Source organism: Lycorma delicatula, chromosome 5 (genome assembly GCF_047948215.1).
Source record: "Lycorma delicatula isolate Av1 chromosome 5, ASM4794821v1, whole genome shotgun sequence".
NCBI lineage: Eukaryota > Metazoa > Arthropoda > Insecta > Hemiptera > Fulgoridae > Lycorma > Lycorma delicatula.
Window position 1 is genome coordinate 128,617,136 of NC_134459.1, and position 19,483 is coordinate 128,636,618.

A 19,483-nucleotide genomic window follows, 5' to 3' on the forward strand; every position below is an offset into this window, starting at 1 on the left:
GGTTTAAATGTAACTCTATTGATCCATTTGAGATGTTGAGCTTTATTTTGATGATAAAGAAATTTTTTACATTTTTGTTTATAAGAAAGTAATTCTTGTCATTTATTTTATAAAACAAAATACTTTCTGACCAAAAAACTTTCTCACATTCTTATGTCTCTGACATGTGAACAAAATATTATTAACTACATAATAGTTAATAAGGTGTTCATATCAATTTGGAGAAAATTTAATTATTTATTACAATTATATAAGTAACACATAATAATGAAAGAAATTTATTATTAACACTGATAAAATATATCTACTGGCTTTAATAATAAAACTAACCTGTCCAATACCCAACCAATTAGCAAGATCTCTAGCATTTGCTAATGCTGTAGAAAGACCAACAATCCGTAATGTTTTAGAAGTATGTGAAGAAATAAAATTTGTACGAGACACAATTACTTCGAGAATAGGACCGCGATCTTCACCTAATAAATGTATTTCATCAATAATAATAAGAGAGACTGCATGAACATAGCCACGTGTTTGCCAGCTACGTGATATACCATCCCATTTTTCTGGTGTTGTTACTATAACATTAGCGCTGGCAATTGCTTTTACATCAGGTGTTACATCACCTACAAACATATAAAATAATATAAATAGTTATATATACTTTACGATGAGAAATTATTCTTAATTTAAAAACAATAATTCTTGCTTGGTAATCAAGTAAACCAGGGATGTAGTAAACTACAAGTACACTCACTATATGAACAAGTGACACAGCTGCTCACAGGCCTCTGATTCAATCAATTAATATTAAGCATAACTGATTTAACACAACACAACATTAATTAATGAATAATTAATTTGTAAAAAAAGGGAAAATATAATATCAAAGAGCAACCAAAGCATTTACATCTGGGCTTGCAAAATTTAACTGTAACCTCATTACAGAACTGCAGTTTTTCAACAGAACAGGATTTTTTTAAATAACTACAGAAATTAATAATTAATCTCTGAAAACATCAACATTTTCATCTCAGTAAACTGTGTCAGTTCCAGTAGAAAACTGCAAGACAAGCAATGTTTAATTTATCAATGTTCTTTAATTTAAAGAGAAAATTGTGAGTAAGTGTAGCATTTTCCTACCTAAAATTTCTTCTATGCTTCATTAATATCAATCTTCAGAATGAGGCATACAGCTGTGTGGTACATTCTAGCAACATAAATCTGGAAGAACCTATCCTAATTATGCAAATTGATCAGCAACAATAGATAACATTAATGCTGAGGAAAGGTAGCAATGGAGATTGAAAGTTCAGTCAGTTATAAATGTAATACATTCTAATAATAAACAAGTCCAGAAAAAAGCCTTAGGAAAGAAAAGACTTTAAAAATATTGAGAACCTCTGGGTCCTAACAGCCATTTTAAAAACAGCTATCAAGAGTTTTAAGAATAATAATGTAATAATATTTTTAATGTTTATCAGTTCATATCAGCATGTTCTAATTTAAGTTTCAAACTATGCTGATTTGAAACTTGCGTGAAAACTGAGTGCAGCTGTACTCAGTTGTCCCTCAGGCAAGTAAGGCAAATTATTACACATGCACATAAAAAATACATTTTCAGTTTATTAAATTATAACTTCTAGAGCACTACACTAACAGGAACCTTTACAACATAGGCAAATTAAAAACAACTGACATTTTGCTAATCCTTAATTTGATGCAGACTTCTAAAATCAAGTTTAAAGACGCGAGTATTATTCTTTAATCTGGTGGAGAATTCTGAAATCTAACAATTTATCCAACTATTTTCTAATATTGTTTTCTGGTTTTATTATGCAGTGATTTAAACATGAGAGATATATGTTACATTCCATGATTGCTTATATATATATATATATATATATATATATATATATATATATATATATATATATTTGTTTAATTTAACCAATAAAATTGAGTTTCAGACTTTTAATTTTGTGCAGATAATATTAATATCACATTTGTTTGAATTAACTAACTGAAATTAGATATAATGTTTTAAATATTGCTTTGTTTAATTGAAACTTTGTTTAGTCTTAGTATTGGTTTTTATTACATGGTAGAAGACAGTATATTTATAAAAGAAAAAAAATCGGTAGAAGGAAAAAATCTTAAATATAAAATCATGCAATACAAAAGGTAATACTTTTAAAGATATTTTTTCAAGCGATTTACCTGTGAGTTCAACAACAGAATAATTTAATTTATTCTCTAACCTAACTTTCCAATCCTCAATTTGTGCTCTACTAACAAGCGCCTTTAATGGTGCTATATACACAACCTGTAAAAAGTAAATAAATGTTCATTTCTAACCGATATAATAATTCAACACTATTATAAAATAAACAAGATTTCTAAACAATTTAAAAAATAAATGTAACACTAAGATATAAAAAAAAATTACTGAAAACAGATTATTCACACCCAACTTAATAGTAATACATAAATAATGAAACAGAAATAATAAAATACCTTAGTTCCTGGATATTGTTTGAATACTCTAAACATAGCAATTTCAGCAGCAATTGTTTTACCGGAACCAGTTGGAGCACCAAGCAATACATTATGATCAGTGTGGTAAAGACAATGGAAAATTTGTGTTTGAATAGGATTAAAATGAGTGAATGGATATAACAGGTTGCAACTCCAGTAAATCTATAAAAAAAAAATACATAATCATTACGACTAATAAAAATGAGCTAGGAACTAGTAAGTACTTACTTATGGTCTCAATTTTCTAAATATTAGATCAAAATTGAATAGCCACGGAGATCTGGCTTAAAGTCTGCATTATGCACAATGAGTCTCCTGAGGCTTATGAGAGCAATTTTCTAGTCATTTTCATGTCCTAGATTGGTAATAACAATTTTTTTGTTGATACTTTACTAATTCCTGCTCAGAGAAAAAATAAAGATTGCAGAGATCTAAAGCACAATTATACAGAGCAACCCCATTATACATGCCAGTTAGCTGAATATATTATTTCTTGTTTTCACCTTCTGTATTGCAATGTTGAGGAGCTCACAAAAAAGATAATGTATGATTTAAGGTTATCCTCAGGTTGTTGGGGTTCAGTCAATATCCTCTGAACATGATGGTCAGATGATAAATTGAGCCTTGTTTGACCATAAGGTGCAAATGAAAATCTTCCTTGGAAAATGAATATTCTGTCTTGAAAAATATAAATTATATTTTTAACCAGAAATTAAGACAAGGCTTTTTGGGCTACATTGAAAAATATTAAAAAAAGACAAAATGATCAAAATGATATATTGAAATAACATATGGTTCCAACAATATATGGATATTGGAGCTTGTAGTATTCTCCTTGCTGCCCTTTGATGCATCAAAGAAATATTGTTAGCAATGACAAAATTGAAGCAATGCATATTGATCATTATGTAATTTTACTATTCTCTGGTGACTTTACAAGGTAAGACATAAGTTTAAATTCATTCAATTCTCTAATAATTTATTATCTTTTTTGTTCTTGATGAATGAAACTATTAAACAGGTATGAGGAATCAAATCATTACAATCGCATTCAAGCCAATATAATAAATTTTAGTCACTGAGAACTATACATGTTTCTACAACAAATGCACCTGAAAAACATAAACTAGCACAATATTTTTTAAAAGCTATATTTTTTTTTTTTTTTAAGAATTACACTACCAAATCATTCAATTGTTCATTGAACAAAATTCCTGGAAGATAACAAAATTGCAGTAATAACATCAAAAATTAAACCGACTAAAATATGAATAACTAAATTCATGAATTGTCATCAGCAAAGTTATAGGTGTCATATTTCATTAAGAAAAACTTGTAAATAAATTATTTATACATAATTTATCCTCTACGAAGTGTGTATATATAAATATATTATAGGAGTTACTGAGCAAATAAATGCAACAAATTTCATTATCTGAAAAATCAGTATGATATATATTTCAATAATATTAACTGAAAACAGTTCTACCTTACCATTCACGGTTTCTCTGATTAAGGAATTTACTGTATGTGTTATGACTTTTAGGCAATTTACAATTAGGTTGGCGGCTAACTTACCATCAGCTGTTTATATACTGTAAGTGAGGTTAGGTTTGGCAGCAATCTTTGCCGGATTTAGACCAAACAACTTTTGATCCCTTCAGTTTCTACCCATAACCCTCTGGATCTCATCAATCCGGACCCCCTCAACCACCACCCAAATTCCAACCCTGGATTTGGGGGGATACCATGTGAGGTATCAAATCAATCGGAATTTGATCCCTTACAAGTTTCCAATGATCTAATTAAGAATGGATCAACCTGGGAGGAGGGAGAGAAGAAATTCACTTCCCAGCATGGAGGTAACATTGCCATATATTTCAACGGTGGCCCTGATGAGTCAATTCACTGCCACATTCAGATTAGAGAGTGAGAAGAAAGATGCTTCCGATGTTGGGTCGTCAGACATGTTTCAGCCGGTTGCAAAGGGGTGGACCAGTCAAACTTGTTTTAACTGCAGTAAGCCTGGGCACAAGCGTGCCCAGAACAAGGTGCCTGTGATTTGTGGTAGGGAGGACCACGAAACGGAGAAATTTTTAGCCCCAAGTGAAATATCTCCAGATCAATACAGGATGACGTAGACCAGTACAGGACCTCTGCTGGGTCACTGCGTTGAAAGAGCATGTAAACATCATCATATTATCAGAGCCGAATGTGTCAATAATTTTGGGGCCTGCGTGGCTAGTAGACCGCTCCTCAGTGGCAGCGATAACCTTTCCAGTACTTGGTGTTCTGGTAGTTAGAAGTGGAGCCAGATGCGGCTTTGTATTGGGAGATCTAGGTAGCATGATAGTATTTTCTTGTTATCACTCTCCCAATATGAACATTGCTTAGTTTATTATCTTCCTGGACAACCTTGCTGAGGAAATCACCCAATACAGGGGGAAGAATATATTAATTGGGGGGAGGGGGGATTTTAATTCCAAAAGTCCTGAATTTTCTGGTTAATTAAATAGCATACGAGGCCAATACCTTAGCCACAGGGAGAGTGGGCTGGGCTTGGTATTTATGGCAGTGGGGCGACCTTCCAGAGAGGGGACTCCCATTCCACAATTGACGTTGCATTTGTACCAATGGAGGGAGTCAACAATTATGTGAACTGGTCAATTCTAGAAACTGAGTGTCTTTTGAATCATTTATATATAGTCTATGAAACTAGGACAAGTGTTGGCAGAACCAGTTACCAAGCATGATAGTCTCCAAGAAAGGATGTATTCAATTTAGTGGCAAATACAAACCAGACTGACCAGGATCATATCTCCAATGGAGTTGGTGGTGATAGTCCAAGAGAGTGCAAAACATCCAGTGCACTAGTCCCTAAAAGGACAATAAACATGCATATTGGTGGACTGAGGATATAGAAATCAGTAGGAAGCAGGCATGGAAAACAAGGGCTTACCAAAGCTCAAAAAGGAGAAGTGCTTCTGACAGGGATACTGCTCAGTTCAATTATGTTATGGCCAGAGCAATAAAAGCAGCAAATAAAGCACCTAAAAGACCTGTTGGAAGAGTTAAGAAAGCCCAGGACCAGACAGTACACCGGCTTATAAGATTATTTGAGTATTAGTTGAAAAGGTATTGGAAGGAATGTTTAGGGTCATAAACGGAATGCTGCTTAATGAATATATACCTGCATCCTGGAAAGAAGCGAGTGGTATTTATTAAAAAAATGGGTGCTGAGAACTCCATAGGTGGATATAGACCAATGGTCTCATAAATAATATTTGCAAGCTCCTTGAACAAGCACCAATATAGCTTCCATAAAGGTAAATCTGCCACTGAGGCGGCAGATCAGGTGATGCAGATAAAAGACAAAGCTGTAACAGGCACTTGGTGTATCAGGGAGGTGGCAGTACTTATTTTACTGGATGTCAAAAATGCGTTTAATTCCCTATGGTGGGAGACAATTTTTTGAGCACTCAGGGAGAGATTTTTTAAATGATAATCATTTATTATGATAATTTATTATTATGATCATTTATTAATGAATGTATAATAAGTCTTTAATATTAATTTGTAAATAAAACATGGTGATTTTTAAGGTGACAAAGCTGAATGTTTTTAACAATACATTACCTTAGTTTTTGTTTTTATTCATGAATAAGTGTTATTTTTCTATTATTCTAATAATTTACCTTCTAAATGGAAACTTAACAATCATGATTTTTCAAAATAATCTGTACAAAAACCATTGACATTCTTTCCAAAATTAAGAGAGCAAATAGTCAATAACAGAATTTAAGAATGAGTCAATGAAGATAAATATTACAATATTAAAAGAGTTGTTATATATATATTAATTATCTAACTGCATTGTTAAGATTGTATTGATCTTGATTTAAGTACAGGAAACCTGCTTACCTCTACACAATACTTATGTTCCAACATTTGCATATTTCTAGATCAAATAAGTAAATAAATAACCTGTATGTGGTGGATGGCTCTCTGGTAATATTAAATGCTGAAATGATAATGGCTCAGTGGTGGCTGAACCTAGCCATCTATCAGCTGTTGCTCTGATCATGTACTGTGATGGTAATGGTTCATGAAGTGGTATAGTCATCACCAGCTCTTGAAGCACTTTGGAAATTACCTGAAGAAGATATGTAAACATGTTTTTATCAAAATTTTAATAAATAATAAAATAATGTATATTTAATTAAATTTAAAAAAATATATATATACATAAAATTACCAAAAAAATGCATATATAACAATAAATATCTAAAAACATCAATGTATGTTAATGTTCATTTACATAAACACATAGTATCTTACCACTTCTGTATCAGATCACAGACTAATATTCATAATAAACTATGGTAAAAATTTTGTGGAGTAGATCTGAAAATGTAAAATCAGTGTACTCAATACAGGAGTTGAATTTTCTCTTAATTCTACATCAATTAATTAAATCATCCTGTTTAATACCACTTAATATTTTATACTTTTATGTTCAAATTAAAATTTTTAAATAGAATATTTTTCAAATATCTACATTTCTTTTGTCCTAGTAACACATTACATTTTTTTACAATGTAAGTTTGGTAGTAATTATCACTCCAAAATACTCATGTACGAAAATAGAAAAAAATGAACAGAATTTAATGAGAAAATATGATAAATTCAAGGTAGGTTCAAAAAGTTCCCATAATTGCCTCATATACAGGTGTTCCATAAGTTTCCATATATACAAAAATAATGTTTTTATGAAAATGATTTTTATTTATATAATAAAACCTATTATATTTTATATTATAAAAAGTATAGGCTCTACAAAACTATTATTATTTTGAAAACAATTTCAATGCAGTGGATGTCCTCCACTGCAGAAGAACATGAAACCTATGCATTTACATACACAGGAAAATACACATTTTATAAGAAGGGCGTGGTGTATCAGTAAAAGATACAAAATATAAATCATCTCAAGCTGTGCTAGCACATAACTCCAGCTGGGTTAGCACAGCTCGGACATTAACAAATGGGCATAATGATCGATTAGAAATTTACAAGTAACTGAAGAAAGAAGGGCATGTAAGATCAGATATAAGAGCAAGAGAACAAATATTTGCTATTTTACCCTTCATTTACAAAAAAAGAAAAAATCAATTAACACTACGAGAATGAAATAAAAATTTCATTAAGCTTATGTTAAAGACCATTTCATATTTATTCATTCCCACTATGCTCATTAAATACAATTTGAATTACTCCAAAAAAAGGAATAAATATAAAATCAATTGTATACAGAGTGTACAATCAAGTTTTCCTGGGCCTTTCATAATCTATTCTACTTGTGAAAGCAATGGAAAAAGTTCACATAAACATACATCCTAAATACTTCATTTGTAAGTTATGGCTAGTGATAGATTTCGCTTGGATTTCAGTTACCTGGTAAAATGAGGTCATACTGAAATCTTTAGGTCATTAATTAAGTGGCAGTATTAGTGATTTCTTATGGTTTTTGACCTGAAAAATCAAATAAAATAAGTCCCAGAGCTGTATCTGCAGTAATTTCTGAGAAATCTGGGGTGAAAACCAATAAATTGGGATAAGAAATCCTGTTTTTTTTTTGTTTGACATTCAACTTTGTTAAATGTGCAATAAACACATATAACTTTTAAACAAAACTTATAGAGAATTTAATTCTGAACAAAATAGTGGACATATATTTATATGAATGTTTACCATAATTTTCACAAGTAGATCACATTGAATCATATATATATATATATATATATATATATATATATATATGAGTTTATTTTGTTATAATAAAGTTTTTTCTATTTCGTTTATTTCAATTTTTATATCAAAACAGCCCATGCTTAAAAAACATGCCTTGTAATATTAATCGTAGTGGTTGAAACAAAGTATGGAAAAGACTAAATTAAATAAATGAAATTAAGATCCATAAGAGAGGAGAAATGTTCATTTTTACCTGTTTACGTGTTATAAGAAAATATTCTGAATGGTACATAAAATTGGAAGCAGGATCTTCTACCCAAATCCAAAAAGTTTCAGATGTTTTCCCATGAACTTTATCATTCCACCTGAAAAAGAGTATGTTTCATTCTAGTGCTAAAACATTAATTCTTTACTCAAGTTTAAGAAATAATTAATATTATGAAGTTCACTGCACGTAAAATAAAATTGCTAAAAATTTAATACAGAGAGAAACGAAATGAATGAATAAGACTTTAAAGAGCAAGAATATGATCTAAATATAAAGATAATTAAGCTTACTTTAGTAATTACATTATTAATAATTTGTTGGCATAAGGAAAATAAGCAAACAAATAAATATAGTGTAAAATTAATAAAAACTGCAATTTATGCAATTATTATGAAATTTATTAATGGTGCATATATAGAGAGAAAAATACTGCTATTACTTAATATAAATGTACAGTTTAAATAAACTAATTTAATGTAATAATTATGACCAAAAATCATCTTCCTATATGTTTCTGAAATAACACTAATTAGGGTTGCATATATTATTATTTAATTAAAATTCAAAAGAAAACAAAACATAAAAAATCAGAGTTTTTCATTACCTAAAATTAGCAGTCAACTGTAATTTTATCTTTAATACAGTTCTAGTGATAGGATGAAGAGTTGCTTCAATATTTAGAAGTGGGAATTCATGAGCGCACTTCTTCACAGTTTCTCCCATTCTAGCATGGCGTAATATTAAACCTTAAAAATGAATAATTACAGTAAATTAAAAAAAAACTAATTTTAAAAATTAAACTTAAAATTTTTTTATATGTGTATGATAAAACCACTTCCAAACTAAAGAAAACAGCAAGTCATAGTAAGAGCTGAACTATACTGAAGAAAATTTCATCATGTTGAACTACTCATTACTTGACTCTCTAACATGTCTATATATATATATATATATATATGTCTAGCTTGACATGAAATGACATCATTTGACTGTTATGTATCAAATATAGGTCTACACCATGCATCACAATATAAATCAGATATGAATAAGCTAACATACAGATGCACTAACTTATTTGTATTGTTTGTTTCATGAATGATGGAATAAATAAATTTAAGGGTTGTAACTTAAGAACGTGTGATGGGTTGTTTTGGAATACATTCAGATTCAGCATATGTAATACTATATAGAACACCTACTCTCTTTTCAGTTCCAAATTTTATGTTGACCAGAAAATTATTGTTCTGACAGTGGGTTTTGCTTAGTAAAAATAATATTTAGTTTATCTGTTCACAGCATATAAAAATGTTAGATTTGATTTTCTCTAGGCCATCTATCATTTTATATATACTTAATTAAAAAATAAAGTATGAACAAAGACTGGTAAGAATAATTTATGTAAATTTTATATTTTTGATTTGTGTGTTATAAAAAATATACTGAACTGTAATCAAACTGATTACATTTCCTGTTCATATCTTAAGTTCTTATGAAACAGCTTAGCGCACAAGTCATCAGATGCACCACAGTTAATGTTTGTTTACTAAACCACATATGGACTCATTAGCTCAGATTTCATACATATCACAAATCAAAACATTTTGCACATTCTAATCATTTAATTAAAATGTTTTCATAAATCAAGATTTCTTAAAGGAAATGTGAGGCCTAACATAAACAGCAAAAATAACAAGAGTAAATAGCAAAAACTCTAAATATAGTATTATATTAATTGATACCTTTATAAACTAGAAGCAAATGTCTGTTAAATATAAAAGAAAGAAATGTTTTACATTTTATTTCCTCACTTCACAACAAAACCATGAATGTAATGACAAGTTTTTATACAAGGTTATGGTAACAGAAATTCATCAAATATTATATTGTATAATGAAGTGATTGAACAATTATAGCTGTTAAGAAATTAGTAGAAGTGAAAGACAAACCTGGTTTTGGGATTGTATTATGACACTTTTTTTTGGCCAAAATAATTTATAAAATTATGTTATTTTAACAAAACAAAAAAATTATTTATTTTATATTACATAAATTTAAAATTTTTAACTTCGATTAAAAATGTGCCGACAGTGAGTAATATAGTAACATAAACAAACTTTTATAAACAACATTATTTTTAAAGGAATATGATTTATAGTGTTAGTACTCATATCAAATGCACAATTATAATAAATGCAATTTTGCTGTAATGTACAGTATCTCACATTATGTGTCAGACATAAATCTACTGTTATGCCGATTAGTAAATGACAAATTATAGTAAATTAATAATTTTACAATAAAGTACCATGTCTGGCATTATGTGTCAGATATAAATCTTGGAAGCTTCTATACTACACCAAATTTAATTTTTTTACAAAAGTAAACATTTTTAAAGAATTTGTTAAAAAAAAAAATGAATTTACTAATGTTGGGAATTGCGAAACAATGTACTAAGACTATGCTGCTTGATAAGTTTATATCCTAAGATTGCTCTCTTGAGTTTTATATAAAACCAGTTACATAAACTCAACATATCAAAAAATGTTACTAATATCAATGAATATTATACATCATTTATTCGTTATGAAACAAACCATTTATATATAAAAAGAACATATAAAGCAAACTCTTTTGCTTAGTGGATATTTGACTCAGAAAACCCATTATTAAGCTACTTGAAACTCGTAGAACCCTTATTATTTATCTACTTGAACTTTGATATTTGCATATCAGAATTTCACAAATCATCTTATTAATACATACACTAATATGGAACTGACCAATCCGAAATTAATTCATTATAATTTTGAACATAATTTACCATTATAACAAGTAGCATTTTTAATAGTTCTTTATTAAATAGTCGACGGATTAGTAATATTACATAAATGTAATTTATTTACCTCTTGATTGGGTATAATTAAATATAATAACAATATATATATTACTTAATAATATTATCTTTATTAATCTCATGGGTTAACCAATCGACTATACAAACCTCTCTCTCTCTTTTTTTCCCTGTTTAGCCTCCGGTAACTACCGTTTAGATAATTCTTCAGAGGATGATATGTATGAGTGTAAATGAAGTATAGTCTTGTACATTCTCAGTTCGACCGTTCCTGAGATGTGTGGTTAATTGAGATCCAACCGCCAAAGGACACCGGTATCCACGATCTAGTATTCAAATCCGTGTAAAAATAACTGGCTTTACTAGGACTTGAACGCTGTAACTCTCGACTTCCAAATCAGCTGATTTGGGAAGACGCGTTAACCACTAGACCGACCCGGTGGGTTGACTACACAAACCTATAAATTAAATTCATCACATTTCACTTAGAATTTTCTAAGCTTCCTCAGGTGACAATACATATTCATACACAATCATATAAAATTCTCTTACAAATTAAAAAATTAAATGGTCTACCCATCCTAGATAACAATATTTTATCCTCACCTTTATTGTAATAGATACAACAAAGCCTACATATATATGATTCATCTTATCTTTGGATAATTATATGTATCTCTTTACATAACCTGATTGCTATTCCTTTATATAAAGGAGATACATATAATTATCTAAAGATAAGAAGAGTCATATATGTAGCAGGATCTATTAAAACAAGGGCGGGGATTAAATATTGTAATCTAGGATGGATAGACCGGTTAATTTCTTAGTATGTAAAAGAATTTATGATGTGTGTATGAATGTGTATTGACACTTGAGGAGGCTTATATATAGAATTCTAAGTGAAACATAGTGAATTTAATTTATAGGTTTGTACAGTCGATTGGTTAACCCATGAGATTGATAGATAGTATTTTTAAGTAAAATAAGTCTTGTTATTACATACAAGGTCTGTAAATAAAGTAATGAGACTAGTTTTCTTTTTTTGGCAGCCAAAGTGGCAACACTGTAAAGTTACTAGTAAACATATGGTTATATGAACAGCTGATTTATATTAGGTGTTAATATTTTTAGTCTATTGTTGCCAATTTGTTTTCACAAACTTTCATGAATTGAATTAATGAACTGTGAGTCTTTATCACTGTGCGGGTTGGTTTTGAACCGAATGATTTTATTCAATCGAATGAATAATATTACAGAAATAATAGAATTAATTTTACATTATATAAAATAATATTATATAAATTTAAAAAAATTTTGTTTAACAATAATGGGCTTCCCGTGGGGATTGCGTGTGAGTTTGGAGTTGTAAGGTATACAAGTACCTCGTTAAAGGCTAGACCTTTAACGAGCACCCCTATAAATGGGGTGCTCCTGGCATGCTGTTTTGGGAGGTGCAATGAGGTGCTCTTATAATATCTGCAAACAACCGTTCAATTTTAAAATTCAAACAGCATATTTATTAGTAGGTCAAAGACTAACTTTTGCATGCATCAGGCAGAATCTCAATCTTAACAGATCATGGTTAATCAGAAAACTGACCGATTACTTTCAAATTTGCAGAATACATTCATGTTATCCTAGAAAAGGTTTTAACCAGGCTTAAGATATTAAAAATATTCATTTCTTCACCACCAAGGAGGGTGAAGTTGTGAATTAACCAAATGTTGAAGATTTTGTACCCGATTAAAAAAAATTAGTTTAAAACATTCGTTCTCAAAGTGGGGAATAATGCCCCCTTGTGGGAGCTGGGGCATTCAGACAGTCTAGGAAGACAATGGCTGATTAAAAAAAAAAAGGCAAAATTATGTTTTCCTGATATTTCAAACTAAAATTAAATACCTACTACACTAGTACAAAAAATATTTCAACTGAAACCTTTGTTTTAATTATTGTATTGTTAAATTGAATATGCTATCGCTATTGTTGTTTAGTATATACATACAATTGTAATTTTTTTTAAAGCAATTTTATGAAAAATACTTTAATGCGTTTTAACTGCTCTCATTTAAAATGTTAGAAGTTTCAACTCAGAAATAGGATATGACATGTTTAAAAACAATAATTGCAATTATTATTTTTAACAGATGGTAAGTTTAAAAATGTTGGAGGCCCCTAGAAAATTTTTGTTTTCAATGTGGACAGTGAGTGTAAAATTTTGAGAATCAATGGTTTAAAAGAACATTATTATATGTAAAAGAAGAATCGTGAATATTTTCAATGTAGGCGGGCCAAGGGTTTGTTAAGCCCTTCATCATTTGGCCATTAGCATTTTACTTTACTTTATAATCTTCAATTTCCAGGATCTTACTCTGCACAATGTGGAATCATCAAACTGTAAGAAGTTGTGGCAGGGTATCATCTTACCCAAGCCTTTCTCCCATTGCTGACTTAGTTATAATTTAATAATGGAAAGAATGATCTACTGTAAAAACTATGAGAAGATATAATGTTAAGAATTAAGATGTAATATTTATTAAACACATTGAGATCTTTGAATAAGTGTTAAAGTGACATAACTTGAGCTTATTTAGCTTACAATTAAAAATAAATCTTCAATTGTTTTGTAAAAGGGTAAAGTTAAAATTTGTTTTAAAACTATTAAAATAAAATCACTTCCCTTGGAGAAAAACTGATTCATTAACCTCTTCCATGTTTTTCTTACTTTAAAAATCTGAATTCTAGTTTTAATTCTCTAAATACCATTTTTTTCTTACATTTAATTTTAATTAATGAGTCTATATTAGGTTTAAAGTTTGACTACCGGTTTCAAATTAATGAAACTCTTTCTTCCAAAATGCCTTATGTAGCTAATTACTGCCTCATTACTATTTACTCCAGGAAGGTGCCAATTAGCTATAAATGGTTTGGAGGAAAAATTAAATTAATCTGAAACTCGATTATTAATAACTTTAGTTTTTTGTCAACCTGTTCAATGAATAAATGCACTATGGATTACACAATAGCATTATTACAAATTTTGAGTTTCTAAACAAAACTTTTTGAGGCTTACATTTAAATCGTTTGTGTGAGGAAGTAAATCTTTAAGCACAAGTATTAAACATTTTAAACAAATCATAAAATAAATAGCTAGGATGGGTAAATAATACCTGATACTTGTTATTCAGCAGGAATTACCAGTATCCCTTAATAATATTGAAAATAATTAACATGGAAATTAGAACTAACAACACGCATAAATAATTAAACTTAACTTTGTTCACGAACACAAAATATAATATTAAAATAGTAAAAATTTCAGATAAAATAAACAGCAAAAGTTTTCTAAATTAACTATAAACATAACGTCTTAAAAGTTACTTATAGTTTTATATTACCTAGATAACACACTCAGTATGATGTACAATTGTAAATAATTAACATAAAGCCGGTTCAGAAACACATTCACATAACATACAATTAAGAGAATTAACTACAAGTCATTACTTTCTTTCAGTAGAGACCATGACGCAAAATAGTATTTCATTATTCGCAGAAACCAATCAGTAGACCTATCTAATTATTTCTATTAGTAAGCATTCGACTAAGATTATTTGGACTAACAAATTAATCTACATAGTTATATCGAATAGCCGTTAACGGTACCGTTAGAAAGGACGCCACCATTATACACCGCCACGTGCGTTGATATATTTAACGCATTCTATAGTTGATTATGAGAAAACAATTTTATTCTGCCGCCATTTTGATACATTTTTTTAAATCTACGCGGTAAAGAAATCAAGTGAATTTTATAATGCATTTATAAATTAATTTTTACTTATTTAATCATTTTTATGAGATACCTCATACAAGTAGCCTTTTGAAAACACTCTTACACTTACTTTATCAACGAAACTTGTTATATTTCTTTTTATCTTTAAACTGTTAACTCACCACAAATGTAACAAAAAGTATCTACAGAATTGTTGCAGCCTCTTGAAGCCATTATGAAAACGGAAATTTGCTTTATGACCTTTTTTTTCTTTTTCAAGTTTAGCCTCCGGTAACTACCATTCAGATAATACTTCAGAGGATGATATGTATGAGTGTAAATGAAGTGTAGTCTTGTACATTCTCAGTTCGACCATTCCTGAGATGTGTGGTTAATTGAAACCCAACCACCAAAGAACACCGGTATCCACGATCTAGTATTCAAATCCGTGTAAAAATAACTGGCATTACTAGGACTTGAACGCTGTAACTCTCGACTTTCAAATCAGCTGATTTGGGAAGACGCGTTCACCACTAGACCAACCCGGTGGGTTTCAATGAAAACCCAGATGCAGTATATAATTTATATAATTGCATACAATTGGAATTCATATATTTTATTGTAGTAAAATTTAAAATTCATGAACATAAATGCATTATTCTGTGATTTGGTTCACTAAAATTGATGACACATTATTAAACCTTCAAATAATTTCACTGTTAAATCTTTTTTTTAAATATGTAAAAAAAATTAGGGTTCAAATACAGAGATAGTAGAACAATTGCTAACATGTACAGCAACCAAACAGCAACAGTAACAATTGAAGAACATAAGAAAGGGAGTCAGACAAGGATGTTCCCTATCTCCGTTACTTTTTAATCTTTACATGGAACTAGCAGTTAATGATGTTAAAGAACAATTTAGATTCGGAGTAACAGTACAAGGTGAAAAGATAAAGATGCTACGATCTGCTGATGATATAGTAATTCTAGCCGAGAGTAAAAAGGATTTAGAAGAAACAATGAACGGCATAGATGAAGTCCTACGCAAGAACTATCGCGTGAAAATAAACAAGAACAAAACAAAAGTAATGAAATGTAGTAGAAATAACAAAGTGGACCACTGAATGTAAAATAGGAGGAGAAAAGATTATGGAGGTAGAAGAATTTTGTTATTTGGGAAGTAGAATTACTAAAGATGGATGAAGCAGGAGCGATATAAAATGCCGAATAGCACAAGCGAAACGAGCCTTCAGTAAGAAATATAATTTGTTTACATCAAAAATTAATTTAAATGTCAGGAAAAGATTTTTGAAAGTCTATGTTTGGAGTGTCGCATTATATGGAAGTGAAACTTGGACGATCGGAGTATCTGAGAAGAAAAGATTAGAAGCTTTTGAAATGCGGTGCTATAGGAGAATGTTAAAAGTCAGACGGGTGGATAAAGTGACAAATGAAGAGGTATTGCGGCAAATAGATGAAGAAAGAAGCGTTTGGAAAAATATAGTTAAAAGAAGAGACAGACTTATAGGCCACAAACTAAGGCATCCTGGTATAGTCGCTTTGATATTGGAAGGACAGGTAGAAGGGAAAAATTATGTAGGCAGGCCACGTTTGGAATACGTAAAACAAATTGTTAGGGATGTAGGATGTAGAGGGTATACTGAAATGAAACGACTAGCACTAGATAGGGAATCTTGGAGAGCTGCATCAAACCAGTCAAATGACTGAAGACAAAAAAAAATGTAAATGTTTAGTAATTGGTTTGATTGATTAGTCATAATTTATATTTGTTGTCTAGATGATATATTAAAAATCAGAATAAAACATATTTTATAAATTTGTTTACCTAATTTTAATTTGCATTTACTAAAAATTATTAATTCCTAATAATTTTTATTTAGTATTCTAATATAATAATATTGCATTAAAAAAATGAAGAAAAAATAATTGATTACATTAAATTACAATAATAATTGCTAATTTATGGAGGGATATGGAATATAATAATAATTTAGAATATTATATAATCACTGTTATTAAGGGTGTTATATTTTACAATATTATGAGTCACATTACATAAACTAGGACATACGTCATAATAAATGTTTTTTATAAAACTTACAAGACTAGGTAATATAATAATTATTGCAAATATCATAATTTAAAACTAATTATCATTAATTGATTACTTTCAATTACACCTTGTATCAAAATGGAAAATTCTATGTTTAAATATTCATTCATGTTTTCAAACTGTACTTGAATGAGAAAATGGTTTTTACTGCTCTATTTTCTATGTAACTGTTACCAGTAAGAATTAATAAATGAATTTTTTTTTATTTAGTTGTTTTTTTTCTGTTAAGTATAATTTTAATGCTTCATAATTTCATTAAAAAATTAATATGTAAGATTAAAGAATAATTTTTTGCTCTAAACCACGTGTATTTAACTATAGTAACGTTATTCAATAATAATAATAATAATAATAATGTTATGGAAAGAGGTTTAAAAAATAAAAAAAGGAACTTTCATTAAAAACTTATAGGTAATCTCATCAATCATGATAAAACCATGGAAAAAGTTATATATTTACCAGATTTTCTTTTTTAAAGTTGTTTGCTGTATTAAAACCAACAATGGAAAAATTTAACAAAAAACCTAAATCTGAGATATATATATATACATAAATCTAGTGGCATCTGTGAATCTGGAAATTTAAAAAGAACCTATTACTATTATGAAATGTTTCAAAGTTTCAAGATGGCTGACATTGTTAATGGCTTGCAGTAACAATCGGATTATTATGTTCTTTGCCAATATTCAACCTTACTATGACCAAACCGTTGGTCAAAGTTGGAAATTGCTTGTTATATTTGAAATTAAATTTTCTATAAAAAAAAAGGTCTGTTTGTCTCTTTCTGTTATCAAAAAAAGTAGCTTTAAAGATATGATGGTGTATGGTACGGCAGCTCAACTAACATAGCCATTGCCACTGTTATTGTATGTATGACGCGACTGGTTGCACTTGTCTTCAGTTACTTGACTAAAAATAAAATGAAAATTGATAAATGAAGTACGGTCATCTCCTTATGGTGTTTTTAGAGTAACGCTAAGAACCATACAAAATACTTTTTTACGGTACGAAGGACGGGTGCACGAGCTATAACAACTACTATTTTTAAGATGAGACTGACTATTCTGAAACCCATATACTTGACATCACTCAAAGTTTCAAGTCCTGTGTTTACAAAACTGATGCTCTGAAGAAATTACAATATGCTGATGATTTTTATAAATTGTTATTTAGCAGTATTATTTTCACAAGCACAAGGATAATGAATAAAATGCGGATCTAGACGGTGTCTAGATAGGAATGTCTGTATTTAAATAAACATACATGCTACCTTCCACCTCGCAGTAGTTGATCAATGTGTCTCTTCAGAGAATATTATCTTTCACCATCAACCTTAAGCATGTAGTGAAGTTTTCCAAGGTTCTGGAAACACCAGAACGTCTGGTAAAGTTCTGAGTCCCACACTGGTTTGCCTGTGGAGAGATACCATTATTATAAACAACATTTATTTATTATAATATAACGAACAACTATGAAAGAAACATTGAAATGCATACTGATAAAAACTGTCCACATCGTCGGCTTACATCGATATTGTTACATCGTTGGGATACAACAGTCTTCCATGCTTATTGAAAAATACATCTATATTTGATTATGCATTGAAGAATATTGAATTTAGATTCATGCTTACTGATCTAAATTGTTAAAATATAACTGTCTTGTTGGCAGTTTATATTCCCCTTTCTGATCGTCTCAAAATAGGTTATTTCTGCACTCCCGGTTGCTCTTGAGGTTCCCACACAGCCTTTGAAAGTGCGAGGTGAAACCCATCTGGGGGATCTCTTCTTGGTTCATCATAAGTATTTAGTGACAAAGCAAATGTCACTGTAATAATAAAATAGTAGTTAATCAATCTGTCTCTTCAGGCAATACCATCACCATCAACCTTAACCATGTAGTAAAAAATAAAATTAAATAAAATAAAATTAAACTAATGGGAAACAGACAAAAAATAGAATAATTTTGTTGAATAACTTATATAATTTCTACAGATTTACTTTAAATAAATTTAAAAATTGTTTTATTAAGTGGTTCATAATTAATATGACATAATACATATGTATTCATGTATATGAATATATATTTCGGTCCATAATACATATGTTTTTTATACAATAAAAACTATAACTTCATAATAAATACTAGATTATCTGAAAAATCT

At 29.5% G+C, this 19,483-nt stretch overlaps 1 protein-coding gene across 1 annotated transcript in view; it reads right to left on the bottom strand.

Annotated features, from left to right (window-relative positions):
• The window catches only part of LOC142325381 (activating signal cointegrator 1 complex subunit 3-like), a 45,940-nt gene extending 27,242 nt beyond the window's left edge, over positions 1-18,698 (bottom strand). Inside the window, 8 exon segments of the mRNA XM_075367081.1 lie at positions 331-626; positions 2,221-2,326; positions 2,518-2,680; positions 2,682-2,700; positions 6,523-6,691; positions 8,543-8,654; positions 9,162-9,303; positions 18,583-18,698. Of these exon segments, the coding sequence (XP_075223196.1) occupies positions 331-626; positions 2,221-2,326; positions 2,518-2,680; positions 2,682-2,700; positions 6,523-6,691; positions 8,543-8,654; positions 9,162-9,280 (984 nt within the window). The 5' untranslated portion in view covers positions 9,281-9,303; positions 18,583-18,698.
• Between the last annotated feature and the right edge of the window lie 785 nt (positions 18,699-19,483).